This window comes from Osmerus mordax, chromosome 11 (genome assembly GCF_038355195.1).
Source record: "Osmerus mordax isolate fOsmMor3 chromosome 11, fOsmMor3.pri, whole genome shotgun sequence".
NCBI classification, from domain to species: domain Eukaryota; kingdom Metazoa; phylum Chordata; class Actinopteri; order Osmeriformes; family Osmeridae; genus Osmerus; species Osmerus mordax.
Window position 1 is genome coordinate 13,101,685 of NC_090060.1, and position 26,961 is coordinate 13,128,645.

General features: G+C 41.4%; 3 protein-coding genes across 7 annotated transcripts; 1 reads left to right on the top strand and 2 right to left on the bottom strand.

Annotated features, from left to right (window-relative positions):
- Positions 1–2,093: 2,093 nt before the first annotated feature.
- On the bottom strand, positions 2,094–11,934 carry wdr95 (WD40 repeat domain 95). Its single transcript, XM_067246683.1, has 31 exons — positions 11,867–11,934; positions 10,954–11,209; positions 9,461–9,514; positions 9,288–9,371; positions 9,034–9,099; positions 8,596–8,826; positions 8,433–8,518; positions 8,238–8,330; positions 8,092–8,137; positions 7,942–7,988; positions 7,654–7,771; positions 7,414–7,483; positions 6,850–7,090; positions 6,579–6,684; positions 6,344–6,495; positions 6,020–6,122; positions 5,789–5,895; positions 5,629–5,708; positions 5,477–5,531; positions 5,351–5,396; positions 4,834–4,893; positions 4,534–4,696; positions 4,254–4,352; positions 4,108–4,166; positions 3,880–4,024; positions 3,735–3,777; positions 3,554–3,642; positions 3,219–3,403; positions 2,947–3,053; positions 2,666–2,855; positions 2,094–2,120 (listed from the first exon to the last, which is right to left on the bottom strand). The coding sequence occupies exons 1-31, from the start codon at positions 11,932–11,934 to the stop codon at positions 2,094–2,096; spliced, it is 3,276 nt and encodes a 1,091-aa protein (XP_067102784.1).
- Positions 11,935–12,338: 404 nt separating this feature from the next.
- Positions 12,339–16,273, bottom strand: LOC136951678 (testis-expressed protein 26-like). Of its 4 annotated transcripts, none has more exons than XM_067246223.1 (8): positions 16,205–16,273; positions 14,312–14,430; positions 13,929–14,013; positions 13,654–13,816; positions 13,291–13,447; positions 12,925–13,101; positions 12,675–12,836; positions 12,339–12,583 (listed from the first exon to the last, which is right to left on the bottom strand). In XM_067246223.1, the coding sequence occupies exons 2-8, from the start codon at positions 14,322–14,324 to the stop codon at positions 12,459–12,461; spliced, it is 882 nt and encodes a 293-aa protein (XP_067102324.1). In that variant the 5' UTR covers positions 14,325–14,430; positions 16,205–16,273; the 3' UTR covers positions 12,339–12,458. The 4 variants fall into 4 exon arrangements, with proteins under 4 accessions (XP_067102324.1, XP_067102323.1, XP_067102325.1 ...); XM_067246222.1 differs by lacking the exon at positions 16,205–16,273 and adding an exon at positions 16,138–16,187; XM_067246224.1 differs by lacking the exon at positions 16,205–16,273 and adding an exon at positions 14,625–14,652.
- Positions 15,209–17,885, top strand: LOC136951679 (high mobility group-T protein-like). Of its 2 annotated transcripts, none has more exons than XM_067246228.1 (5): positions 15,209–15,354; positions 16,527–16,680; positions 16,774–16,919; positions 17,022–17,196; positions 17,328–17,885. In XM_067246228.1, the coding sequence occupies exons 2-5, from the start codon at positions 16,534–16,536 to the stop codon at positions 17,448–17,450; spliced, it is 591 nt and encodes a 196-aa protein (XP_067102329.1). In that variant the 5' UTR covers positions 15,209–15,354; positions 16,527–16,533; the 3' UTR covers positions 17,451–17,885. The 2 variants fall into 2 exon arrangements, with proteins under 2 accessions (XP_067102329.1, XP_067102328.1); XM_067246227.1 differs by having other exon boundaries at positions 15,210–15,354; positions 16,511–16,680.
- The last annotated feature ends 9,076 nt before the right edge of the window (positions 17,886–26,961 follow it).

Below are 26,961 nucleotides of genomic sequence, written 5' to 3' on the forward strand. Positions count from 1 at the left end.
ACTGTTCCCTATGGAACACCTGCTTCGTTAACCTGAACTTCATCAAATAATACATCTGCTCTGCAAATGCTGCATGAAAAATATGAAACTGTTCATGTAAAATTAGATCCTGGCATTTTTCTCCTATTTCTTTTCTCTCCTATCGCTAGTGTTATATTCCACCTGCATATAAAGATGTTTTTTTAATCTCCTATTCCCAGCATCCTGTTCTTCAAAATAATTTCCCTGAAGCACATCATCCCCAAACAACATGGTAAACTACAATCATGAGATTAGATACCCCTGAGATATATACACCCCTCCACCCTTTTCAGATGATACAGAATATACAATTGTTCAATTATATTTTACATAATGGGCTATTGACAGACGGTTATATTATCTTTATAAGTCTTTCGGTGTTTGGCAAGAACCACTTGTCTAAATATAGCCTTTTCTCAGACACAGCAGATCTGTCTCAGCCACAAATTGCAATGGAAACTATTGTTTTCAACAGATGTTGAATGACGAATAATCCCCTGCTAAAACCTGATGGTAGGAAGTTATGTTTGTGCTGCATAACTGATGTGGAAATTGGGAATTGAGAAAGACAATGATCAACTAGACTAAGAGGTAAAATGATGCACTGTGGTGACTAATAACTCTGTAAGAGCACATTTGACCTGTCAAGATAACTTAAATGTTTCTATTCACTCGTTCTTTAATTCCTTCCTTAGTCTTTAATCTATGCCTCATGCAAGAGGAAATGGTGAGGAGAGACAGAGAGAGAGAGAGAAAGAGAATGAGAGAGAGAAAGAGGGAAGAGAGAGGGAGTAATACTAAGAATACCTAGAATACAGTATGTTTTGACCTCAAACTGGAGGAGCCCCATCTTAAGTTTCCTTTAAAACTGTAGGTGTTTTTTTCCATAATAAATAAGCAAAAGGTTATCTTAATTGACTGGTAATGAAAGTACATTTAGTTTGGCAGTCACAAGAGATTTTAAGATATTCCCTTACTGCTTACAACCATTTGTCCAATCCCCCAGACGTACTTCACAGAAATATCCCTAATTGGCATCTGTCTCACAGATCAATAAAATGAAACACTAAGTGACTGAAAAAGCTTTATAATAAACAACATTCTTCCCTTCGGAAAATGAGCACAGCAAGTGCTCATTTTCAAGGAGGCTGAGTGTGATTTGAGGATCTCTCAATTTAAGAGAGAATGTATTTCCTAATTAATGTGTATTTTGGTACCAAAACATCTTGTACAGGGTATGAAAAACTTTATTTTTCAGCGCCCATTCAGTGTGATTTAAGCACATTCAGTAAGGCAGTGTGTTGCCAAGATGTGTGGCTGATTCCACAAGGCTTAAATAACTAGGGTAAAATACATTAAGAGCTTTGCAATTTCGCCTGATTTGTATGCTTGTAGGACCATCGTTTCGATAAAAAAATCGGATTAATTGATTGGTAAAACATCTTCCTGCTTCTAGGACAGTTGTTTCTGTGCATCCACATATATATATATATAATATATGGCAATTACAGTATGCATAAGCCACCTTATCTCAGTATCAGATGTTGACCACTCACGCTGCTCATTCTTATTCTTATTTTTATATATATTTTATTTTATATTTAAATTGTTGTATTCTTAGATTGTTTAGCTCTTAAAAATAGTTATAATTTTGTACTTTTACTTAATTTAAGATTCGTATATGTTTAGTGTTTGCACCTCCCTGCCACAGTAAATTCTGTGTTTGTATTACATACATGGCGAATAAACCGAATTCTGATTCTGATAAGCAGATTTTATGACAATCTATTAACAGGTAGATAACATTTCCCTCATATTTGTTATGAGACCTGATTTATTATTGAGGAGGAACAGCACCCCCAATTCTTGTCTGAACTTCCGCTCTTTCCTCAAGCTCGATAATGATTGACAGTCGTTTCACAAAATAAGACAAGGAGGAGGACCTGCCATACTGAATGCAATTGGCTGGAACAAGATTGCAGGAACATAATTGGCTAGAAAGTAGCCGGCCGCTGCAAAATTAGAAATTGACATTCCACTGGCACTGAGCTGCCTGTGTTGCTAACCAACTCTCAGAGGGCCTCATTAACTTCCACAACCTGTTTATAGGATTATAGGGTTTATAGGGACAAAACTGTATATATATATATATATATATATATATGTTTCATTACGTGTTTTGTATTGTCCCTTTAATTGCTTCTTTTAAAAGAATTCACCTGTCGTAAAAGTGATGGGTGACAACAGCACAACCCATGGTATATATGTGATACGTCATCCTTCTGTGATTTAATTGCTTCATCATGACTGGCAGCTGCACTTACTGCACTCTAGATGCTCCCACTGATGAGCAGGGCATGGAGCACTCGCTGTGTGATAGAAACTCAAGATATGAAGCAGAATACTCTTCACCCTAACCACGAGCCCTCCAAGCTCAGTTCTTAGACAGAAAGTCTCCCAATTACAGTTCATATGAGATCTTGACTACTGTAGGCTACTATGAAAACAACATACAAAAGAAAAACTATGAACACACATTTTGTATTATATCACGTCTTCACTTGAGATGTTGTTACAGATTCACGTTTGAGGCATGTTGACTTCATGGTAATCCAGGTAATCTGAACATTCATGTTTTGCCTACATGGACAGTCTGTGGAGGCTCTAGGTCCACAGGGCTGGATATGAAAGGATCGATTCCAGCAAGAGAAAGATCAGGCCTCTCACAGGTGGCTGGAGCTGCTTTGATATCAAAGTACTTCAGGGTATGGTAGGCTTTGGGACCTCCATGGTTGGGTGGCTTGTTGGTGTGCTTAAATATTTCATGACGGAGTCTGACATGCAAGAGACAACAAACTGAGTATGCAGCAGGAATATGTTAGTTGTTTACTTTGACTTTTACGTGAACTGATCATCTTAACTCACCGTTTCCCTTGCTCTTCAGGGTAACTCCTGGTTTTAATCTCCTCCTCAATGTCTGTATCGCTGATGGTAACTGAAGGATATCTAAACTTGCTGTTCGAGTCTGACTGCTAATGCATCTCAAGAGCAGGGCAGATCAACACAAAAAGCAGACAGAGGGAGAGGGGAAAGAGAGAGAGGAATGATTTGAAAGAGAGAAATGAGCACTACAAAACCATAAAGATTTAACATGGGTTGCATTGGCAGCAGGGATTAAATGTAAAATTCAATTTCACCTTTGGCCCTGCTGCAGTAATGTCATCTACAGCTGTGTTTGTGACATCCACCATGCTTTTCTCTCCATCCAGCAAGTGATGAACAGGCATGCTGAGGGGATCCATCAAGACCTCGTAGGGTACAGACGGGTGTTTCCAGGAGGATGGGGTATGGAGACTCCAGTTCTCAGCTTGACCAAATGTTCCTTTGGAGGGAAACCATAATATAGGATGGGAACCGTCGAGGCCTGGGGCAGTACATTCTCCGCAATAACAACTATATCTAGCTATTGTTAATTTTATGTAAATTAAGTAAGAAAAGTGGAAACTAAAGTAATGACCCCAACCAGCCCTACCTATGAACTGTCCATTGGAGCTCCACAGACGGACCGTGCAGTCTACAGAGGAGGTAAGCACTACTTGATCACTGTCCACAATCTGCAAACTTAAGAAGATGCAAAGGCCAACCATTAACACACGCAGAGTTTATCATGAGATACATGTGAAAGATCGTTCCTTGTTAATCCCTGAACATACCCAGTAATGCTGCTAGTATGAGCTCGCCAGTAGGTTTTAGCTGCTTAAACAAAGATGTTTGGAGAGATCAATATTCCATGAAAACTAAACACTTAAGAGTCTTATCTGTATCTATTTCATCAAACCACTCCTGATAAACACGAACCTTGGAGTGTTTGGAGTGTATGTCCTGTGCCAAGTGCATATGTCTTGATGTCATAAACATAGACAAAGCCAGCTTGGTCGGCTGCGTAGAGTGATGTGTCATCCTTTGTCACAGCTAGTTTGGTGATCTGATGCTGAAATCTGGACTGTAGGACAATGACACCATGCTGTGATTACATGCCTAGCCTTATATATACACCAAGAACAAGTGGCCTCTGATTAAACATACTGCTTCAAAGCTGGCCACAAATTTCCCACCGTTGAGCACATTCCAGAAATTAATGCAACCTTAAAAAAAACAAAGGAAATTAATCATTAGATTCATGATTTAGCTCTACAATAAATTACATGAATTATGTGTTCCATATAACTGACCTTTGGAACCAGAGGAGACGAGGCAAGCTGCGGAGGAAAACCCCACATGCAGTGCTCGGGTCTGCAGAAACAGGATGCTGGGAACACTTGTATCCACTCCTTCAGAAAATAAACATTCAGATTGAATATAATGTCTTTCAGTCTTTCATGGGAACTCTATTGACCCTGGGTTTGATAACAAATGACTCGTTGTGGTCTTCTGACAATGTCCATGAACGCCATCTTAATATTTCACTAGGAGCATTAATGTTCTGTCTGCTCACAGAGCAGGATGTGCTACCTTGCAGGTCTTCATGGGGAGGTGGTGGAGGGTTTTTATAGCGACACTGAATGTGTCCAGACAACAGATTCCACACAATGATTTCCCCATCATAACTGCTGGTGGCCAGGAGGGAGGGTGGACACTGGGCTATACACATGATGTCCTCCTTGTGACCATTCTTCTGAGGACATCAGGGAACATCAACACATTACTGTATAATGAGAGACTGCAGGCATGAATCAACAGCTATAATGCATGTGGCTTGATTTCAAACAGAAAGCTTGCTTCTGTAAAGATGGTGTTTAGTCGTGTGATCACCAGGTCATCCTGCCATGGGGGCAGAGGTCTCTGGACTTGATGGGAGTCTTCAGGAGTTTCCTGTAACATTAACATAGAGACTGGTAAAACTGCTGTAATTTCACATGATGAGATGCATGATTGCATGTTCCGTACTTCTGAGGTACTAGGAAACTATAAGACATACATGATGCACTGGGTGAAGTATGGAATTACATTACTGCTCTTTAGAAATGTTTATTGATAATCTTTTGAACAAGCCTTTATGAATGTTCCAAGAAGACAATACAATGCAATGACAAAACACTTAAATGTTCAGTATGTCTCCCAAAATGCTATTTATACCAGAGCACTACATTTGGGCTTAAATTCTGTTTCCTAAAGCTGCAAACCCAAGAATGAGAACAAGTTTAAAGAAGGATTGCACATGACCGTAACCAGGGAAACCCGATAAAATACTGAATAAAACTGTATGAAATCTAACAAAATCTGTTATCAAAGACATTATCTTTCTTATTCAGATCACATTCATACTTACAGAGTAAATGTCAATTTTCCGGTCCCAACCGACAGACATCACATACCTTTAAAAAAATTGTGGGAATTGTTTTTAAACAAAGGATATTTACTACAAACAGATTATACATCACACATGGTTACATACGTGTTTCTGTAGACTGTCAGATAGCTGCAGTCACACACCTCTCTGGATTCACCATCTAACAAATAAAAACAGTCATTCCTTTTAACAAACATGACACATCTCTGTGAGGCCTAATACATTTATTAGTTCATTAATATATTATATTAACACACCCTTCTTCAGTATCTTTAAACACTGGCCATTGTTGAAGTTCCAGATCTTTAGACAGCCATCTCTTCCCCCTGTGACCAGTCTGTAAGGGAGACGACACGGTATCCATCAGCTGGCTGGCACATGCAATAATGCACCACTAAGATAATTTCCCCCACAGACCTCCTTCCTCTGTGGTCAAAGGTCATGCATGTGATGGCAGACTGTCCATGAGCTTCACCAAACTCAAAAACTTGATCTCCTGTATCAATTTCCCAGACTTTCACAACCTAGAGTCAAATAAACAAAACATGGTGTGATGATTGATAATAGGATTCATGTATGACATCATGTTTGTGGCAGCAGCAGCCTCTGCACTGCCAGGATGTGATCTTCTGAAGGAGTTTGACTCACAGAACCCTCGGTACAGCTGACCACCTGACGGAACTGCTGGCTGTAACCACAGCACAACACCGGCTCCTTGTGGGACATGACCACATGACTCTGGGGCTGAGGCCTGAAATTGCAGAGAAATAAGTAAAATAAAACTGAAAAGCGAAATTGGAAAAGGTATAATAGTTTACCTGAAGGCCCACATATAAAGACCCTCACTATCCTTGACTGAATCCACGTTTAATGTGGTTTTGTTTAATCCATCATAAAAGAGTTTCCTGCCATAGCTTCTCTTTGCATTTCAAAACAACCCCCCAGGTGTTGGAGCGAGATGAAGGCACCAACCTCGTCTTGAGTGAGAGCAGTGCTAAAGAGTCAGAAGAGACGTAGAGGCATTTTACTGAAGGAGAGTAGATGCATGCAGACATGTCTCCACGTATCTGACTTGCTTTGGGATGAGCAGTGAACAGACAGCACTGATCCTGAATATCCCAGATCTGAAGCAATAAACATTATAATCCCTTCTGTTATTTTGATGAGTAAATAAGTGTTGATTGGGTGGACGATGAGAGGATGTTACCTTGGCAACATTGTCCATGGAGACGGAGAGGATGCGGTTTTCCTCGGACACGATGCAGAGGTAGAAAATGGGGGCAGAGTGGCCCTTAAGGATGCCAGTAGGTTTCCTGTCAGATGGGTTTGGTATGGGGTAATTGTGTGTTGTTAGAATACCGACAGATGACCTTTATACCAATGTCAGACATCCACAGCTCTTAAGCCTTTCACAGGCTGTCTCCACTCCAACAGTGAAGCTTACTGTTAAAAGAAAGCTTGCTTTCTTTGTTACTCACCCAGGAACATAAGGGTTCCACATCCGTAGGAGTCTATCCATCCCACCTGTCACCAGGAGGTTGTGCTTCTTAGAGAGGTCAAAGGTCTTTACCCCTTTGTAGATTGTAAAGACGGTCTGGTCACCTGCTGCCCGAGGCTGGGGAGTGCAGTTCCCAAGTACCTTCTTGGCCTTACCTTCCCGGCACACCTCTCTGATCTCCCTCATCTGCCGCTCAATGTTAGTTGACGGGAGCACACAGCCTTTTAGTGGAGGACAGAAATTGAATTTCCTTTTCATGCACCAGCACTTACACATAACTTGCACATAACTTACACTACCAGATGAGTCAGCCTCCTCTGTCTCTATTTTATCAGACTGATATAAATGTATTTACATTGGCACATCAAATAGAATACAAATGTGCTGTTATTAATTACTGTTTTATCTTTATAGCGCTTACTCTCCATCATAAGCCAAGAGTAATGTTATTAAAAAGCATTTAGGAATACATTCTGTTGACAGGTTATATGTTAAATGTTAAACATGCTCTTACAGTACAGCTTAGTAGAAACATGGACATTACCTATGACAAGAGCAGAGCCTTCATGGTTGGAGGTGGACACAACAGCGCGAATATTTTGAAAGTATTTAACCTAAAATGTAAAAGAAACATTTAGTGAATAGCACATTCAGTGTGGAAATAAATTACACATTCTCCAAAAGTTTAATTTAGTTTAATTAGTTTGAGTGGAATAAAAAATGGAATAAAAAAGTCAACATTGAGCGGCAAAAAAACATATTTGCGGTGAGAGCAAAATATTACCTTTGTCACCCAGTCTTCATGGACTTTCCAGCAAATATAAGTCACATTTGGATTAAGAACAGCGATGTCTATTCCAATGTTGGGCACATTTTCAATCTTTGGTAACTTCTTCCACATTCTGTGAATAAATGATTCTACAGAGTTCTTGTGAAGGTATAAAGCAGTGTTGAGCTGCCATGGCTGCATTTCTACATTCCACACACCAGTAACCAGTATTACCCTATTAGTTTGATCAGAAGTGTCTGATTGCTAGGCCATGTATTGAAAATACATTGAGAGTGTATTTACCTCAGTGTCTCACCAACAGACTTGATCAATATAATATTCACACAACCCTAGATGACAGACAAAACAACATTTCATAATTAGCTGAGTCTTATTCCATAAACAATTCCTGTCTAATAATTGCATCTGTAGTCAATCAGAGAGACGTGCTACCTGGGCATCTCCATACAGAATACAACACTCATCAGGGCCAGTGTAGCTGTGAACAAGAAGAAAAAATGACCAGAGTAATCTCATTTGAGACTGCATGGAAGATGGCCTCTCGGACATGTGACCATCAGTGTGTGCTGGAGACTCACCAATAGTCTAGCCTCAGTGGCACGGTCTCCAGTGCACTAATCTGGCAATAAGGCTCCAGAGAAGAGAGCTCATATAATTGGATCTCTCTGTCCCTGGAGGGCAGGAGAGAGAGACATGACTATCTACCATGAATCAACATTATGTGAGTTTAGGTTAGAAAATTATTTATAGTGAATTTGTAGTGACATGATTACCCAGTTCCGATGATTACTTTGTTGTACTGCATCATTGTGATCAAATCCGTTGCCCACTTTGGTTTCCTATTTAGTGGTCTTTCGTGCTGCAGAAAAAAATATCAGTACCCACTAAAACATGACAGAATCTAATATAGACTATTTTATTAGTGACCAAACATACAAACACAGTCTTGCTCTTCTTCAGTTGCAACTCAGAAGTCCAGTAGTACACAGCCCCGTCCTCCCTCAAAGTAATGACAGTGCCATCTGGGGTGCAGTGGACCTTGAGAATGGGTTCTCCATGGCACAGGGCCTTGATGGTGGCAGGCAGAGTGAAGGCTACCTGTTTGGTGCGTGTCACAGAGTCCTCTTTCTCTGTGTACTCCAGCTGCATGTACGTGCAGAACTCATCCTGCATGCACAAGTAAGACAATGACGACCAGCTGGGAGTCCAGGTGCATTGCCTTGTGACCTCAGAAAAGCTATTACCACAGCAGAAACATCTCACATATTATAGCTGTATTATTTTCTGAAGTACAGAAACATGGGCAGGACACACAGCTCAGGCAATTATTACTCTATTGAAAGCAAAAAGGTGAAGAAATGAATTTTATCTCACCCAGACTATCCTCCCCTGGCCTGAATAATCGATCTTCATGAATAGTTCTTGAATCTGTGCATCGTTCTGTGACATTTAAAGAACATTCAAATTAACTCATTATCATTTGATCAAGTGTAAAACACAATGAACCATGTTTAAAGTTCAGTACAGATATACAGAACAGGAAAGATTAGAAAAAGGGAAAGAGAGCAAGAGAAAAATGTGAAAGGTCTGTTTTTAAAATGTGTGCTTTTCAGTTAAATTACTCTTACTATGTTGTGTAACCCTAAACACTTCTTCACAATTAGTCCAAAATTGATCGTGTCAAGTGATCTCAAGCCATCGATTTCAAACTCCTGTGAATGAGAATGTGTCATCATACCTATGCCCAATAATATTAGGAATCTACTTCAAATAAATAGCAAAGAGTAATGGAGTATCTTACCTCAAAAGCCAGTTTAAGTTTTAAAAGATCTCCAAGGGAAACCCTCTGTTCAATCTTTAAGGAAATTTATAACATATAACAATAACATTACAAAGGAAAACACATACAATTAAAATCACTATTAATATGGAATTAAAATATCTGAGCTCAAAGCCAAATATTTTTTTTAGGTGTTCCCTCTGGAAAATGCACAGAATACAGAGTTCACAACCAAAATGAGACACATCCAACTGCTCCTTTGAAATTCACACAACACATGCAAGAATCAACTTACCAGCCAGTTAATAAACTTTGACCGCTAAAAATACAAAGCAAGGTAGGAGACTGAGAGAGGGCAAACACAGCCACCATTTTCATTAACAAGACATGTGTGACATGACACATCAGTGGGGTGATCTGTGATACAGCCACAAGGAATGATGGGGCCCCCATGTCAGCACCTAGAGAAACAGACTCCTGGGATATGACACACCATGCTCTGTGTTAATGGTGCTGCTTCTGACACAGTCTCCTAGCAACAGGATCTTCATCCTCAGAGACTCTTTGATCTATCATTAATAAATAACTGGAATAAACAGCCCAACTCCTCTAGAATGCAATCATAGATATAGCTAACCCTCTACCTCCCCTGGCCTTATGAGTTAATTGTATAATCAAGCAATGGTCTCTGAATAAGAGCAAGGTCTTAGCGCTCTCAGGTCACATCCATGGACTTCTGATTGAACATGTTGAAAACGCATTGCCAGATCATTTATGAGGGAAATCTGAAAATGACAAACTACTTGTAATTATCAAGACTGTAAGTTGGCCGTCAAACACAGGAATGATGGCACAGAGTGGCAAAGGACAGAACGCAAGAGAGAGAACATTATCAACACCAACTGGTCTCCACATTTATTTATTGGTTATCCTTCAGTTCTTGCTGTCATGTTCATTGGCTATCCCACGGACAGCAGCAAGGGGCATCTACTGTATGCTGGGCATCTTGACTCTGTATCGTCAACTGAAACAGAGCATTGCTGTGATTACAACCACAGCTTGGATGGGAGTAGATCATGGAGTAGATAGTAGATTGTACATGTTTACCAAAACCAATTAACTTAATAGACCTGGGGTTAGGTATTCCTGCCTGCAGCCGAATCCCCTAGTCATTCTAGTGAAATACACTACTCTGTCTTGTGATAAGGTTGATAGCCATCATTTGTATCACTGGGGAATCCTTTTAAGCAGATGGTTTAGTAATTGTGTTTGTATGGCCTCAAACACCGCCATCAGTTCATAGCTAATTTGCTGCCCTTTAAGCCGATGAATAAATTGATTCTCAGCTTGATTGAAAATGTCATTTCTGGCACAGCCTTAGTTCCCCTTAGGTAGATCTGCTGCTTTAGCTTTCAGTCCATAGGGAATGTAAGATGAATCAGGAACAAGATACGACTGACACTCTACTGACACCTTGAGTTTGTATATGTATTCCACTCTTTTTTTTACAGTACCTTGAGTTTGCAGAGGCTGTGATATGGACCAGCTCTGTAGGGTAGGCGACCATTGTTGTGGGCATCATCGCCCAGGGTAACAGAGTGCCGTCTGTTACCCTGTTTCAGCAGTTCTCTTACAAGCCACAGAGGTTGTCGCTTACGGCCCTCTGAGTAACCCGCAAGGTCTGCACCGGGGGCCCCGCTCTCACCCTGTATCTCTTGCACTGAGGTCTTAGCCTTCTTCTCCCCTATGCCCCATAGTTCAGTTACGATGCTGGAGAAAGGAAAAAGGTTCTGTAGTGTCCACACATTCGTTGTTCTTACAGAGTTATATAATGATACGGCTGTAGTAGCATGAGTAAAATACTTTTTACGTTTTATGGATCAGAGGCCTCTAGAAGGCCTGACATTTTGACTGTTCTGAATAAGAAGTAACACATATCAGTGGTAGTTTATGGTTGTGCACAACTTCACTGTGAGGGTTTGCACTTGGCTTAATACTGCTAGGCAATGATGCAACAAACTTGCTGTAGCAATTACATTTGTTTACCCAAATGGTTGAAAGGAGGTAAACATAACAGCACTTAAATTTAGTAACGCTGGGGAAATCGGATTATATGTGGTCCAATTAATTAAGCTTTCAATTTGATATGGTAAATGTCCACGGCTGCTACCAGTCCCATGACAACAGTAAACAGTCTCTGACTGAGCCCCATTTGAGGAAAACAAAGAAACGCGGGGAGAAAATAAAGGTAATACCCTCTAGTCTAAACCCTTGTTCCATGCTGAGATTAAAGTTCATATGGACCATGACGCCCAAGCAAAGAAAATGAAAATAATTACACAATAACCCTGCGTAAAACAGCTATGGTCGCTTGTTAAATGCAACAAGACCAAAGTATCTCATGACAAACCAATCAATGAAAATTACCTTGGTACATTTTGAGTTTCCAATTTGCCAGCAGCCGAGGATGGACGAGCTTCCTTGGACAGCGGCATTTCTTCAACAAAGTTCCAATCTCCCAAGGTGAAGCTGTAAAATGCCGACTGAGAACGCTTGTTCCTCTGACAGTCCTGCCCACAGAGCATGCTCTCATATTACCTGAAACTCTAGTATTATACCTGGATGGGTTGGGACGCTTCGGTAACCAACGAGGCCACGACAACAATCACAACTAGATACAATGAACAATGGCATTTTACACTCTGTACATCTAAATGCTTATCAGATTTTGACTTGTAAATCACAAAAACAAATGTTTCTAATACATTTACATTAGAAGCTTGACAGAGAACCTATCGTTCTTTGAACAAACTTTTGAAAGAAAAGTGAAACATCAAAACCATAAAATTACATTGCTGCAGTATTGATGAATTACACATAAGAACAGAGGTAGCTTTGCAGTAGATCAAGTGACTTTATTATCAATAACAACCCTGTTATTGTCACACACTACATCAACACTCCAGATCCAGTGAGACTCTTATTGACTTGAGAGGGTCTGTGGTTGACAGTTTCTGCACTACAAGGGACCAGGCCAGCAAGACAACCTTTCTGGTTTGGATAATTTAGGGGGGATATTTGTCACTTTCTTCACCTGGCTAGAAGGGGTTCCTTTGCTCAGGAATGTTTGGACAACCTCCTTATCTGTCAAGAAATCAAATTACATTTACATTCAGAAAATAGTTATTAAAATAGCTGTGGTGTGTTCCACAGCATACTGTGTATATTACACTACCTCTTTCAGGTAGAAGTTTGTAAAACTGCTGGAGATCCTGGGGTTGGAGAGCCCCAAGCACAGTGGTGACATCTGTGGTTTTCCCTCCAAAGTGTCTGTCATAGGTGGTCAACTGTGCTGCATTCTCCTGATTGTAGATATGACTATGAACAACAGTCGGTACTGCAAAACACAAAATATAGACCTTCACAGAGAGTCTTTATAACTAATTGCAGCTGAGAGGTTATTTTAACAGTTATTCTAGTGTTACCTATGCCCCTCGGTGCCACTTCATGTAGAGCATTGCAGCCATATCGGGACATGTTGCCTTGAAGTGCAGATTTTTGTCTAGGCTCCTGGTAATTGTGCCTCATCTCGGTCTGAATAGAATAAGGAGCCTGCTGTTTGCAGCTCAGGGGTGCAAGAATGGTTTGGTTCCTATGATATCCTGTAAGAAACGTCCCAAGAGAATCAAGACTTAACATGTTTAAGAGCAAGGAGTTTAGGGAATATGTTGCCCATCAATACAATAGTTTTATGTAATACACGTTGCAACATGTTGCAATTTACTCACTATTTTCAATTCTGTTCATAATAGTGATAGACCATATTATTGCATTCTGGGTTATATCTTTACCTTGGGGGACACCCAGGAAGTCTGTCCTGTAGGTGGAGCGATACTGAGCTGTTAAGGTATTACGGAGTTCCTCCTCAGAAGGAGGGTTCTTCCACTGAGATTGGCCATCTGCAGCCAATTGTTTCGATCCCTTGGGCAGCCTCCACACCATGAAAGACTGGAAGGTGCAGGATTAGACATGAATTAATGCTACAATACTTTAATCAAGAGCTTCTTTACAATTCATTTCACTTAGAGCAATCTTCTGTGTGATAGTATGGAATCTTGTTCATAATGAAGGGAAACATAAGAGGGGAAGGAAACTGTCCTCTACCAACTATGCTGTAGACTGCCCTCTACCTATCTAGCTAACTACCTACGTACCTGGCTAGGATGAGGGTTATTTCTCCTGTTTCCAGAGGAAGAGCCTGTACGAATGCAGTCAGGTTTACATACTGGCTTCCAGTGGAAGTCCTGATTGTAGACAGTTGAGCCCACGGGACCACATAACGAATAAGGGTTTCTGAAGGCTTTTGTTGTTGTCGGGCTAAAAGAAATACATCTGCATTACTGTATAACGCAGGCTACAATGAGACAAAGATTCAATCGAAAAATATAAAACTGTAATCAATGTGAAATGTTCATTTAGTTTATCGTACCGTATAACTTGAGTTGATGAATTGGGGCGGTAAATAAAATCTCTTTTCTGAGATGTCTCATAGGGGTCCCACCACGGCTTCTCATCTCCAAAAATCAAAAATGTATTCCATCATTTAATAAAATGATCAGAACAGGATACCTTTTTACATTTCTAACACAAAGAGTCGCCTAACTAGTGTAAACATGAGCCTAATGGCCCAATAGTGGCCAAGTGTGCAAACCACCGGGCATATCACTCCGCCATTCGTGGTCGTTCTAATCGACACTCAAGCGGAGTAGGCCTAAACCATCCCTGTCTATATACATTGTTTGGCCAGCAAACCATATGAAGATGTAATTCTGCTTATTCAGAGATGGGTTGAAATACCACAAGGATACTCACCTAAGGCTGGCATTTTTGTCAAGACTCACACTCGTTGGTTGCCAAATTGATTTTGGGCCACAAGAGCCAAATCCAACCATGTCTTCGTTAATTCCTTCTGCATCTGGTGCATATCCTACCTGTGTATTCAAGTCACAAACGTGTCCAGGTTAATTGAATGTAGGCAGTCATTAGGTTATGTATTATGTAGGAAACTGTACCTAGTCAGTCGTGATTACATCAAAACCAAAAATGTTGCTTCTGGAGTTTGCATCGTAACGCGATGAATGCCCTGAGACAGGGTTCTTGAAATGTGTTGTTATGGGAGACGTACACAAACTGAGTGATGATGGATGCTCAGCAGGGGGGAAGTGACGCATGAAAGATTCAGGATTAGATGGCCCAAAGAACTTCTCTTTGGATGGACTGAAGCGTGGCTGGCTACTTCAAACCAGGACCATTGAGAGAAAGAGATATATAATGTATCTAGCATATGCCTCATCGCAGGCAGGCATCGACTAAGATTACATAGTGTAACTCTACGGGGACATGCAGTTGTTTAAATAATCGTGTAACGTTGACAAACCCCACCCACATGGGCAAATGGTTTCTAGGGGGCACCGGGCACGGATTTTTTATTCGTTCGTTCATAGTCGAAAAGGCATAAAGCAGTGTAAAGTTCAAACACAAACCCCAGACAAAAAAAAACTGATTTAATCAATGTCGATTTTTTATCATTAAAGTGTTTTATGTTTATTCAATCCAACTCAAGTTTTGCGCCATAAGACACAAATACGTTTCTTGAAAGACGACCAATCATTCAGCATTCTCAGACGGTTCTACTAGCATCCTCATGGATTTAAGTAAATTGGCCAATAACATTAGATTCAGAGTTGGCGGTAGCCAATGGGATGCAGAGTGTCCTGAAACGCTAAACCCACACATTTCCCTCTGCAGGAAAAGACCGCGCATTGATTGAGATTTCTTGTGTTCCATTGTCTCACACTACATAGCGTCAGGGATAACTAGCTAGTGTAGCTAACTATCTAGCTATATATCTGAGGGTGAGTATTTACATCACAGCACCCGAGCACGTTATACATATTGTTGGGATTGTGCATTTGCAATTCAATTAGATGCACTTACATTAACAAAAATAGAGACGTGTAGTATATTCTGAATATAGATTATTGGGGCCGATAACGTTAGCTAGACTGTAGTGCAGTGCACCGGGCCCAGCATAGATAACAAAGAGTAGCTAGCTAGTTAGCTTAGTTGCAAAACAGACGCGCATACTGCAATATGGTAGTGTCTGTATTGTCTTCAGTTAGCTATGGTGTGGACCTGTGGTTGATGTCCTTACATTCTACACCGTAATTTTTTATGGTTTACTAAATACCCATGCTAAGACATGTTCGCGTATCCATCTTGCTAGCTCTAGTCTGGACCACATTTCAGTCAACTCAATAACAATAGCACTAGCAGAAGCTACGTCTGTAGGTCCAAATTATTACGATTATAAACAACACCTCAAAAATAACGTTGCAATCAAATAGCACAGTGTCACCTTTACTTTTTAACAATCAGCGAGATGATGACTGTTTGGTAATTGTGTAGTATTATTAGCAACGCATGAGAAGTTGCCCGGATAGTTTAAATAGCCTAGCTGTTTTGAACAAAGCGCAGAAGCCATTATTTTCCCTGTCACATTAGCTAGGCTGAATGCTATGCTAAAAGCACAGAGCCCGACTGAATGTGATGTAGAATTTAACCTGTCATTGCATGATCTAACAGCGAGTGAAATGTATACACATCAATTTAATTAGCATAGCAAGCCAGTCACTTACTACGTTTTGGGGCGAATCAACGCAACATTTAGCCTTAGATATATTTGTTTATCCTAACATGACTCACTTTCTTATCATTGTCTCGAATGGAATCCAAGGACATTTACCAATATATTAAATTGATCAACAGTCAACTTCAGCCATTAGACTCAGCCGATTAATAGTATTTCGCGGTGTGGGGGAGACATTTCCGTAGACAAATGATTAAAAAAATACAAATTTATTAAAAAATAGCTTCTGAGAATAGGTCTACCTTGTTGTGTCTGAAAATGAATTTACTAATGGATACATTATTTTCAGCTTTTGAAGATATGCATAACTTGTGTTAAAAAAGTGTATATATTCATATGTATTTAAAATGCTTATTTAAAAGGTATGTCTAAATGCAGAACCAATATGGGGAAGGACCCTAGGAAACCAAGAGGCAAAATGTCCTCCTATGCTTATTTTGTGCAAACCTGTCGTGAGGAGCACAAGAAGAAGCATCCAGAAGCCAGTGTTAACTTTGCAGAGTTCTCAAAGAAGTGCTCAGAGAGATGGAGGGTAGGTAAACAACATTGGATTCCAGCAAGGGTTTCTAGAGTTGCATCATGGAAAGCAGAACTGTTACACTTTGTGTTTTACATTTGTCATTAGCCCCTGACCCCAAAAGAGAAAGGCAAATTTGAAGATATGGCAAAGCTAGACAAGGTTCGTTATGAGAAGGAAATGAAAAACTACATTCCACCGAAGGGGCAGAAGAAGAAGAGGTTTAAGGATCCTAATGCCCCCAAAAGACCTCCGTATGTATTCACTTCAGAATGTTCTCATGATTGCACAAATATATAAATAATTTGCTAATGTTAATAGTTATCCATTGAAATATACATGTTTTTGTTCTCCAGGTCTGCATTCTTCATCTTCTGTGCGGATTTCCGCCCCAAAGTGAAGATCGAGACTCCAGGGTTGTCAATTGGAGACACTGCTAAGAGGCTGGGAGATATGTGGAACAGCTCCTCAGCTGAGGAGAAGCAACCATATGAGAAAAAGGCAGCCAAACTGAAGGAAAAATATGACAAGGTGAGCATGGTTCAGTATGTATATGGTGTAATTGAAACTGTAAAGGTCTTCTGTTATGTTACAATACATTAGCATTCAGTGCTGTTATTCGAAAGGACCTTCAATGGGCACTGACGTTGGTCTCTTCGCAGGATATAATTGCCTACCGTACGAAGGGTAAGGTAGACTCTGGGCCATCTGCTGCAGCCGAGGACGAAGACGACGAGGAGGAGGAAGAGGATGATGACGACGACGATGATGATGATGATGAGTAAATTGGTCTGCAAACAGAGCCTGGATTCTTGTTTATGCCATTTATCCTTATTATACACTATATACCATCTTAAAACAAACCCAGACTGAACAAGAAGGCGGTGTATATTTAATGTTTTTAAGATGTACAGTGTTATCCACCTGTTTTCTAAAGTTAACACTACATATCATAAGTTTGACATTTCTAGTGGTAGTTCCTTATCTCTCTGCCTATTCTCTATCAATCTAGGAAGATTATAAACCAGTATGAGAGTAGTGATGTAGGCGTGCAACTCAAAAATCGGATTTTTGGGTTTGTAGTATGTATTCCTGTATTTGTTTTGAAAAATATTTTTGTGTCACAATGTCTTTTTATTGTTCTTTGAATACCACTCTAATAACACGCAGCTGTTGACATTCAAAAATGTCCTCAATAAAGGTCTTTTTTTTTTCAGAAATGTCAGTGTGTGATTATTAATATAATTCCTTCTTATAAGATGGTAATTAATTGGAGATTGTTGAATTACGTCTCATTAGTTCCAATAAGCACACACCCTATATTCCAATTGTGTAGTAATGGCTGTATTGTAAAGTTAATGGCTGAAAAATGTCATTGTATCTTTAGTAAACATTGAAAATGTGTCCCACAATTCCGAACACCACATAATGATTAAGTGTAGAGATGAGGTTATGTTTAGTTAAATGTAAATGCACCAAGACTACACAAATCTGACACTTGCTCACAAGCACAGTAATTTTGTGTTCATGTTCTATTTTGCTCAGGTGTTGCCTGCATACCAAATTATTTAAACGAATTGAATGAGGCTGTGACGAATAATGAACAAATTCAAAGAAGGCAGTGCACTTGACAAGGACATAAAATATCCCTTTTGTGAGCTTCCTATATAGAGGTCTTGTGTTCTTGGCTGTGATCAGGAATAGCCTTCGCTGTAACAGGAGACTGACTTTGGCCGAATAGACTGTCTTTGGCCACATTCTCCTCACTTAAAGGAGGATCATATTTCTATTCATTTCTCTTTTCCCACCAAACATGCCCTTTACCTACAAAGAAAATCTCAGTTGTAAAGGTGCTGTAATTTATACAACTCAACGGAAGTCTTTTTCAAAGAATCTGGTGTAACACACATGTATTTGTCCTCATTATGAAGACTAAATACGGTAAAATACCATTATTACAAAAAATATGAATATTTGTGACAAATATATTATGTCTATGGTAGAACTGAGCTGCATTAGTGACCATTTCAGTCAATGATCCTCCAATAACTTGAGTTCTGCAATGTTATTTGAATAGTTTTGTTAGATAAGATCATTTTAAATGAAAGAGAGAGAGGGAGACCAAGAGAGCACAAACGACGTGTGAACCCCAAAGCCTGTGCTTCAAAGACAGGCCGGGTTTCTTTCTCTTTTATTTTCTTCATTTCCCGCTTGAGGCCATGTAGGCTCTGAATGAATCCCCCATTTCACATTAGTGAAGTAAAGGATCACCCTGGGCTGCCATGCCAGTGAAGGAACATTTAAATTGACCATTGTTTATTCATGGCATTCATCCAAGAGAGAAAAGCAACAGAAAACTCAACAAACATCAACAAATAATAGGACTCCTAGCAGCATTCTAGCATCCATAGATGCTTAATAACTCTTCTGTATAACTCAAGCAGAGCAAAAAGTGTTTATATCCTCAAATGAAGGTAGGCCACCCTGGTTGGTTACCCCCAAGCATTGTTTCAAGTACATGTAATGTATATGCAGCATGCGTGTATGCTTAAAACTGCTTACTTAATGAAAGCATGCGTGGAAGAAACTGAGCAGCACACCAGTGCTCATAATCAGAGTGAATTGAAGTTTTTGACGGACTGAGACCTAGGTGGGTGGGGGGTGGCAAATGCCTTTGGGATCATACGCTCTCAATCGGCATTCGGGAGTTAGCCTACTGCATTGCGATGAAGCACAAATAGTTTTGCTGTCTCCACACACCATGTTCTTGTGTTTTATTCGTTTTTGCGAAAAGATTAAACCGTAGCTAATTAAGTCATATTCAGGATTATATGTGAAACGTTTGGAATCTTAAACTTGAACTTGACAGTGCCGTGCCACCGCACGTATGGAGATTTAACATGGACTATGCTGGATTGTTTAAAAAGTACAGCCTCTTACTTTCCACGCTGGTGAGTTTCACAGGCTACACGACAGCGTCCTCTTTGCAATTAGTTACTCGTTTCACGTTTTCCTAAATAAGGATCTAATCGTACACAATGACGTAATTTGAGAAGTGGTAGGACTAGAAGTCAGTTTCTGTATCGAAAGTGATCCTTTTATTTGGAAAATACCTTAACCATGGGGTTTGACTTCTATTCACAGTGTAATGTAACTGGATGGGAACAAAAAACTTTTTTCTTTTTTTTTTAACTGCTGGTTGACATGGTTTTAGTGTAACGTTATCAATCCTAACCTAAGTATTGTAGTGTCCAGATGTGCATAAACTTCTCATGATTATATTCTAATAACGCAGATTTTCCCTATTTAATATTGCAATAGGTCTTTAACAGCTTATTCTCTCATGGACACCCATCTGTAAATATGCCTGACACAAGCCTGCAAGATACTCGCCAGAAGTGGTCCAGTAATGGTACCATGCAGCCGAATGCTCTGTCTCGGCCCTGGTATGCTATAGCAGGTGGGGGAGTGTATACACACCGCAAAGTCAGTGTGCGCTCTCCAAGCAGACGTCTTTCACAGCTGGCTTTTACAAGATCTGTCTATTCATTTGAAGTGAATGAAGACACAGATCCAGGTAGGACAGTGTTGTCATCTTAAGGCCCATTCTGAATCTATACCTAAAGACTCAATCTGAAATCTAGGGATGGAAGGAATTAAGACAAAGTGTTTCATGGCCAGATATAACTGCAATTGGTTGTGTCTCATATGCTAGTAGTGTAAAACCTCAGGATTCTTCTGTGTTTTTAGGAACTGTGGTGGGAAACGTAAAGGCAGTACACCATGAGAGATTCACTCCCTTCCTCTACTCTGTGCTAGAGGACGACGGGGAAGGCCTCTTTCTCGTCAGCCCACACTCTGGGGAGTTCTTACTGTCCCGTGCCCTTGACTATGAAGCACAGAGACACTATGTCCTCACAGTCACTGTGCAGTCAGGGGACCTGGACGTCTCCAGTGTCAGGGTGTACTTCAATGTGGTGGATGTTAATGACAACCCTCCTGTCTTCAGAGAGGCCATCTATTCTGTCTCATTGCCTGAGGACACAACTGTGGGAACTTGCTTCCTTGCCCTCAATGTGTCTGATAAAGATGATGGTGAGTGTGGAATGATGTAGGGCAATACATATGAACATTCATCAAGTTAATGCTGAAAACAGACTTTTTGAGGAATATGTGTTGACATATTGACTTTATTTTTTTGCTCAGGTATAAATGGAGAGACAGATGTGGAGGTTACTACCGGAGACAAAAAGGGCACATTCCTTGTGAACCCTGATGGTGTCTTATGTCTGAATTCAGAGTTAGATAGAGAGAGGAGATCAACCTATAATCTAACAATCCAAGCCAGAGACCGTGCCCAGCCTCCAACTACATGTCTCACCAGCACAGCACTTGTTCATGTTCAGGTAGATGATGTTAATGACAACGCTCCACACTTTGTGTCAGGCAAGAGTGTCAATATCCCTGAAGATACTGCACCTCATACAGTTGTAATGGTCATTCAAGCTGTGGATTCGGACATAGGATCCAATGGGGATGTTTTTTACACTTTAGTGGACTCTGTTGGTGGTGTGTTCAGCATCAGCAGCACCAGTGGAAGTCTGTACCTACAGGAGTCTTTAGACCGAGAACAGGTTGATACCCTGGCCATCACGTTGGCAGCTACAGATAAAGGATCACCCCAGTTGACCACCTTCTTGAACCTCACCGTGCATGTTGAGGATACTAATGACCATGACCCAGCGTTTACCCAGAGCTACTATTTCCTGACGGTAGGGGAGGATGCTTCCTGGGGAACCAACCTGCTGCAGGTCAAGGCCCAGGACCCAGACCAGGGGTCAAATGGAGAGGTCCGCTATCAGCTGAACCAGGGTGGACCGTTTGTGGTGGACTCCTTTCGAGGTGTTGTGTCTGTGATGGACAGACTAGACAGGGAATCAGAATCCTCTTACATGCTATTCGTAATAGCCATGGACCAGGGTGTGCCTCCCAGGTCAGCCAGGGCTGTAGTGAATGTCACTCTACTGGATGTAAATGACTTCACCCCTCTCTTCGCTCCAGCAACACTGACTCTTCATGTGCTGGAGAATGGAGGGGATCCCTCCCAGCTCATTCATCAGGCAAATCTCAATTCTCTTCTTTTAGACTAACCATAAGCAGTTTCTTCACATTCTTACTTTGTTTCCGTATGTCATATTTTCCCTTCGGTTAGATACAAGCTGTGGACGAGGACCTGGAGGAAAACAGTCAGCTAACATATTTTATTCAGAGAGGAAACGAAGAGGGGTTTTTCTCACTTTCTCCCAATGGCATGTTTCACATAATTCACAGCCTGGATAGGGAACTGAAATCTATGTACACCACTGAAATAATTGCTGTTGACTCAGGTAATCATAATTTGGAGGAACACTGTAAAATAAAATGAATTAGCTTCAGTTCAAAACTAATATAGGCACGGCCCATGATGTTGTTTTGTTTCCTCAACAGGCTTGCCACCTTTAACAGGGACAGCCACTGTGCATGTCATTGTGGATGATATGAACGACAACAAGCCTGTGTTTTCAGACGTATTCACCACTATAGTGCCCGAGGATGCCCCTCTGGGTACTGTGTTTGCCATGATCACAGCCTCGGACTGGGATGATGGAGTCTATGGACTAATAAGGTATGTATTCAGATCTAAGCGACGCAGCCAGCCTCTGTAGTGAGCCACACATTGTGTGTTGAATACATCTTTTCTGCATATTAACAGGAAATGCTTATACATTATATATGATGGGTTGTTCAAGGTAGCTTCTTGTAATAGTGTGAAAATCAGCATGGATTTGTTGAATGTACTTCAGGTATTCTGTAGATGAAGAGAACAGATTCTTCTCCATTGATGAGAGTTCTGGAGAGCTGTTCACCACTGGTGTGCTGGACAGGGAAGCCGTGGCCTTTTACAGACTGACCGTGATTGCCAGGGACACACACCCCACGCATCCTCTGTCCAGCTCAACGCTGGTCACTGTGCTCATCGGAGATGTGAATGACCACTGGCCTCAGTTCCTCTACAGCCCATATGTGGCAAACATGCCTGCAGACTCCGCTCCAGGTGAGGGATATTCAAAGAGAAACCAGAGTCAAATATATTTTTGTGAATTATTGGGACGTGATTTGAACAGTTATTTGTTTATTTATGATGCCTTTTGACTTTCGTTATCATGCAGGCTCTGTTGTCTGTGCAGTGCAAGCAGTAGACGGAGACTCAGGGATAAATGCCCAGCTGCAGTTTTCGTTGTATGGCATAAATGCTGATCAGTTCACCATCCATCCACTCAGTGGTGCTGTGTTCACGTCAAACAGCTTAACAGCAACTGAAGACATCACAGTCAATGTCCATGTGGAAGACGGGGGAGAACATCCCAAGTTTGATACCACAACTATAACCATCAGGTTACGGAACACGTCTGACTTCCCTGTGGTGAACGTGGATGCTGATGGACTTTTTCTCTCTGAGGATGAGCCTGCGGGGACAGTTATTACTGTGGCGTCAGCAGAAAGTTCCAGAAGGGGCCCAGTATCCCTCTACCTCATCTCTGGAAACCTTGACAATGCATTTCAGCTCCACCCCTCAAATGGCGAGCTAACACTGAAGAACCCGTTGGATTACGAGACCACCAAGGATTACGTGCTCCTGGTAGAAGGCAGAGATTCAGGCTCCCCACCGTTCTCCTCATACGCAGAGATACACATAAACATCAGTGACTGTAACGACAATGTCCCTGAGTTCACCCAGAGAGAGTACAGGTGTGAGGTGTTTGAAAACGCTCCACCAACATGGCTCTGCGATGTCCTGGCCATTGACGTTGACTCTGGAAGTTACGGGTCAGTGCTGTACAGCATCATTGATGGGAACACTGATGGAGCTTTCACTATAGACTCAGAAAATGGCATACTAAGCACAACAGTGAGTTTAGACAGAGAGTCAGTTCCTGAATATAATCTGACAATTGAATCTGTAGATCAAGATAACATTCTTTATAAAGATATCACCTTTGTGCTAATTGTTGTTTTGGACACAAATGACCACGCGCCACGATTTTCTCAGATTTTCTTTACTACGATATCTGAAGATGCCCCAATTGGGTACACCGCCATGCAGATAATCTCAACGGATGAGGACGTTGGTCCCAATGCAGTGATTACCTACTCAATAATCAACCAAAGTGATGACATCCCTTTTCAAATTGATGTAACCAGTGGCTGTATAAAGGTTGTGCAGTATTTAGACCGAGAGACGCAGGATCACTATGTTCTACAGGTCAATGCAAACGATTCAGCTTGGAGTATCAGTACAGACGTTTCCATCGACATAACAGACATCAATGACAACAGACCTGTGTTTTCTCAAAGTCTTTACTCTGTTACTCTCGCTGAGACCAAAGACTGGGACGTGTTTGTCGTGCAAGTCGTCGCCACAGACGAAGACACAGCACCCAATAGTTACATATTGTACTTCATTGAGCCAGCTAGTGAGGAGTTCTGGGTGAATGCAACCACAGGAGGGATTTATACCAAACAACCAATGTCTTTACAGAACTCCGCAAACATTTTCATCTTTACTGTGTTAGCAGATGACTGTGGCGGCGTTCCTCCCCATAGCAACACCACTGTGGTGGTGACCTTTGTTCCCTATAATCACTTCCCCCCCGTGTTCCTGCCTTTTACACCTTTGCTCGTCATACCCTTTGATGTAGTCGTAGGCACAGAGCTGGTCCAGCTGTCAACAATGGATCCGGATATGTATCCCAGTAACATGTCTGTCAAGTTCAGCTCAGCTGGAGGAAACGCTTCGGAGTTCTTTGTGGTTCAGTCTGACAGCGGGATGGTGACACTAAATCAAAGCTTGAAGCAAAGTCTCAACACATGTTTAACTCTCATAGTTACGGCAAATGACCAAGGGTTCCCCCTTCTGTCCTCACAGACTGAAATTCATTTTGAAATCACTGGCAAGAATCTATTTGCCCCACAGTTTCTGGAGTCACATGACACCTTTTCTGTCCCAGAGAACTTACCAGTGGGTTCAGTCATTGGGAAAGTTCATGCCATTGATAAAGATGATGGAGTTAACGGTATTGTCACATATTCTATCATCTCTGGGCCTAAAGATGTACCTTTCTCAATAGGGCAACATTCTGGGCTGATCACTTTGGTACAGGGGCTCGACTATGAAAAGAAGACAATGTATTATCTTCATATCAGTGCCAGGGATGGGGGATGGAGACCTGAAAATGGAACAATAAGCATTACAGTGAACATCACTGATGTCAACGACAACCCTCCTGTCTTCACTGCCTCAGAATACCTGGCTTCTGTTCCAGAGAACTCAGCTGTAGGAACCCTGGTTTTCCAGATGGAGGCTAGAGATGCAGATTCAGGAACAAACGCATACATAACCTATTCACTCGTTGCCGGCAACACTGATAAGTTTGCTGTCAACCCCAAGAAGGGAACAATCACTACCCTAGACATGTTTGATTTTGAAATGGAGCAGTCATTTGATCTAACAGTCAAAGCTTCTAACACAGGAGGGCGCCATTTATTCAGCCTTGCACATGTTACCATCCTGGTCTCGGGGATAAATGAGTTCATACCTGTATTCCTGAGAAATGAGTTGAACTTCACAGTGTCAGACAGTGTGCCTGTCGGAACCACAGTAGGAAGGGTCACAGCCACAGATTCCGACCAAGGCTTTGATGGAAAAGTATTTTACTTGCTTTTTGGTCAAAGTAAAAAGACTGGCTTTGATGCTGATGAACAAACTGGAGAAATATACACCACTCAAGATCTGAGAAAGTTAGGCTTCAACCATGCAGGTCTAAGAATTCTGGCAAAGAACTATGGTGTCATAACTGGTGTGGACATAGATGAGGCCTTTATTCAGATTAACATTATAGATACAAATGACCCTCCAGAATTTACCTTCACAGTCTCCACAGCAGAGGTTAGTGAGGACACCATAGTGGGCACCTCCATTATGACAGTGAGCGCCCTGGACCAGGATGCCATCCTGGAGTGGAATACTTTCTCCTACAGCATTATAAGTGGAAACGCAAACTCCTCTTTCTCTGTCGATCCCTTCAGTGGGGTAATCACTGTCCACTCACCTCTGGATAGAGAACTGTGGCCTGTGTATAACCTGACCATTGCAGCCACAGACTATGGCTCTCCTCCCGCCACTGGGACTGCTAATGTAGTTCTGGATATCGGTGACATCAATGATAACGCACCTAGGGTAGCATTCACAGAGGCCAGTGTTAGAGAGAACCAGCCTCATGGTACAATAGTAGCAACTCTGAACACTTCTGATGCTGACCTAGCACCCAACCAAGGACCTTTTACATACTGGCTGGCACAGCCTAGCTTAGACAATAGCTTCTCACTCACGTCTGATGGAGTTCTCTTCACAACTAGGCCCGTGGATCGAGAGCTCACGCCTGAGTTTTATGTTGTTGTAGCGGTCAGAGATTCAGGGACTCCTCCACTATCCTCCACTACAACGCTTCAAGTCAAAATTCTGGATGAAAACGACAACCCATCTATGCCCAGGAATGTATATATCGAGGTGAAGTATTACGGAAGCTCCTTCTCAGGGGGCCTGATTGGTCACGTCCAACCAGAGGACCAGGATGAGACTAGTGTGTACAACTGCAGCATCAGAAATGGTCACCTCAACATGTTCTCGATTCCCTTCGGCACATGCGAGCTGTGGTCTTCTCCATACAAAGGAGAAGCTACATACAACATCACCATTGAGGCCAGTGACGAGCTTCACCCTCCAGTCAACAACAGTGTTTATGTCAACTATAAAGGATTCACGAACGCCTCTATGATTAGCAGTATATTATTCTATGTATCCTCAAGCTCAGTTGAAGAGTTCTTGTCTCACAAGTATTTGAAGTTTGTGAAAGCCTTGGATAGTCTTTTTAACCTGCAGGCCTCTAAAACTCATGTGTTTGGCATGAAACTTGTTGGAAATGAAATCCTCCTGTTGGCAGCTGTGAAAAGCTACAATGGCCAGTATCTGAGTGCTGAGGTTGCTAGTGGTATCTCTGCTCTTCACAGGAAACTGTTAGAATCCCAGAGTAATGTCACAATATTACGCATCACCAGCGACCCTTGTCTGTTTAACCCCTGTCAAAAAGGGGGCACATGCAACAAGGACATTCACATCAGCCAGGATGTGGCCCTGCTGGAGAGCTCTGCTCTGGCCTTCGTCTCCCCCCAGATGGAGATATTTAACTGTTCTTGTTT

Bases quoted from the DNA above. Each gene is read 5' to 3' on its own strand.
- wdr95 (XM_067246683.1), bottom strand. From the start codon at position 11,934: ATGCCGCTGTCCAAGGAAGCTCGTCCATCCTCGGCTGCTGGCAAATTG. The intron at 9,515-10,953 runs GTACTGTAAAAA...ATTTCCTTAAAG, and splicing joins ACAGCCTCTGCAAACTCAAG to ATTGAACAGAGGGTTTCCCT. The intron at 3,643-3,734 runs GTATGTTCAGGG...CATCTTCTTAAG, and splicing joins CATACTAGCAGCATTACTGG to TTTGCAGATTGTGGACAGTG.
- LOC136951678 (XM_067246223.1), bottom strand. The intron at 13,817-13,928 runs GTACGATAAACT...TATTTCTTTTAG, and splicing joins TCATCAACTCAAGTTATACG to CCCGACAACAACAAAAGCCT. The intron at 13,448-13,653 runs GTACGTAGGTAG...TGCACCTTCCAG, and splicing joins ATAACCCTCATCCTAGCCAG to TCTTTCATGGTGTGGAGGCT.
- LOC136951679 (XM_067246227.1), top strand. From the start codon at position 16,513: ATGTCTAAATGCAGAACCAATATGGGGAAGGACCCTAGGAAACCAAGA. The intron at 16,920-17,021 runs GTATGTATTCAC...TTTGTTCTCCAG, and splicing joins AATGCCCCCAAAAGACCTCC to GTCTGCATTCTTCATCTTCT. The intron at 17,197-17,327 runs GTGAGCATGGTT...GTCTCTTCGCAG, and splicing joins TGAAGGAAAAATATGACAAG to GATATAATTGCCTACCGTAC.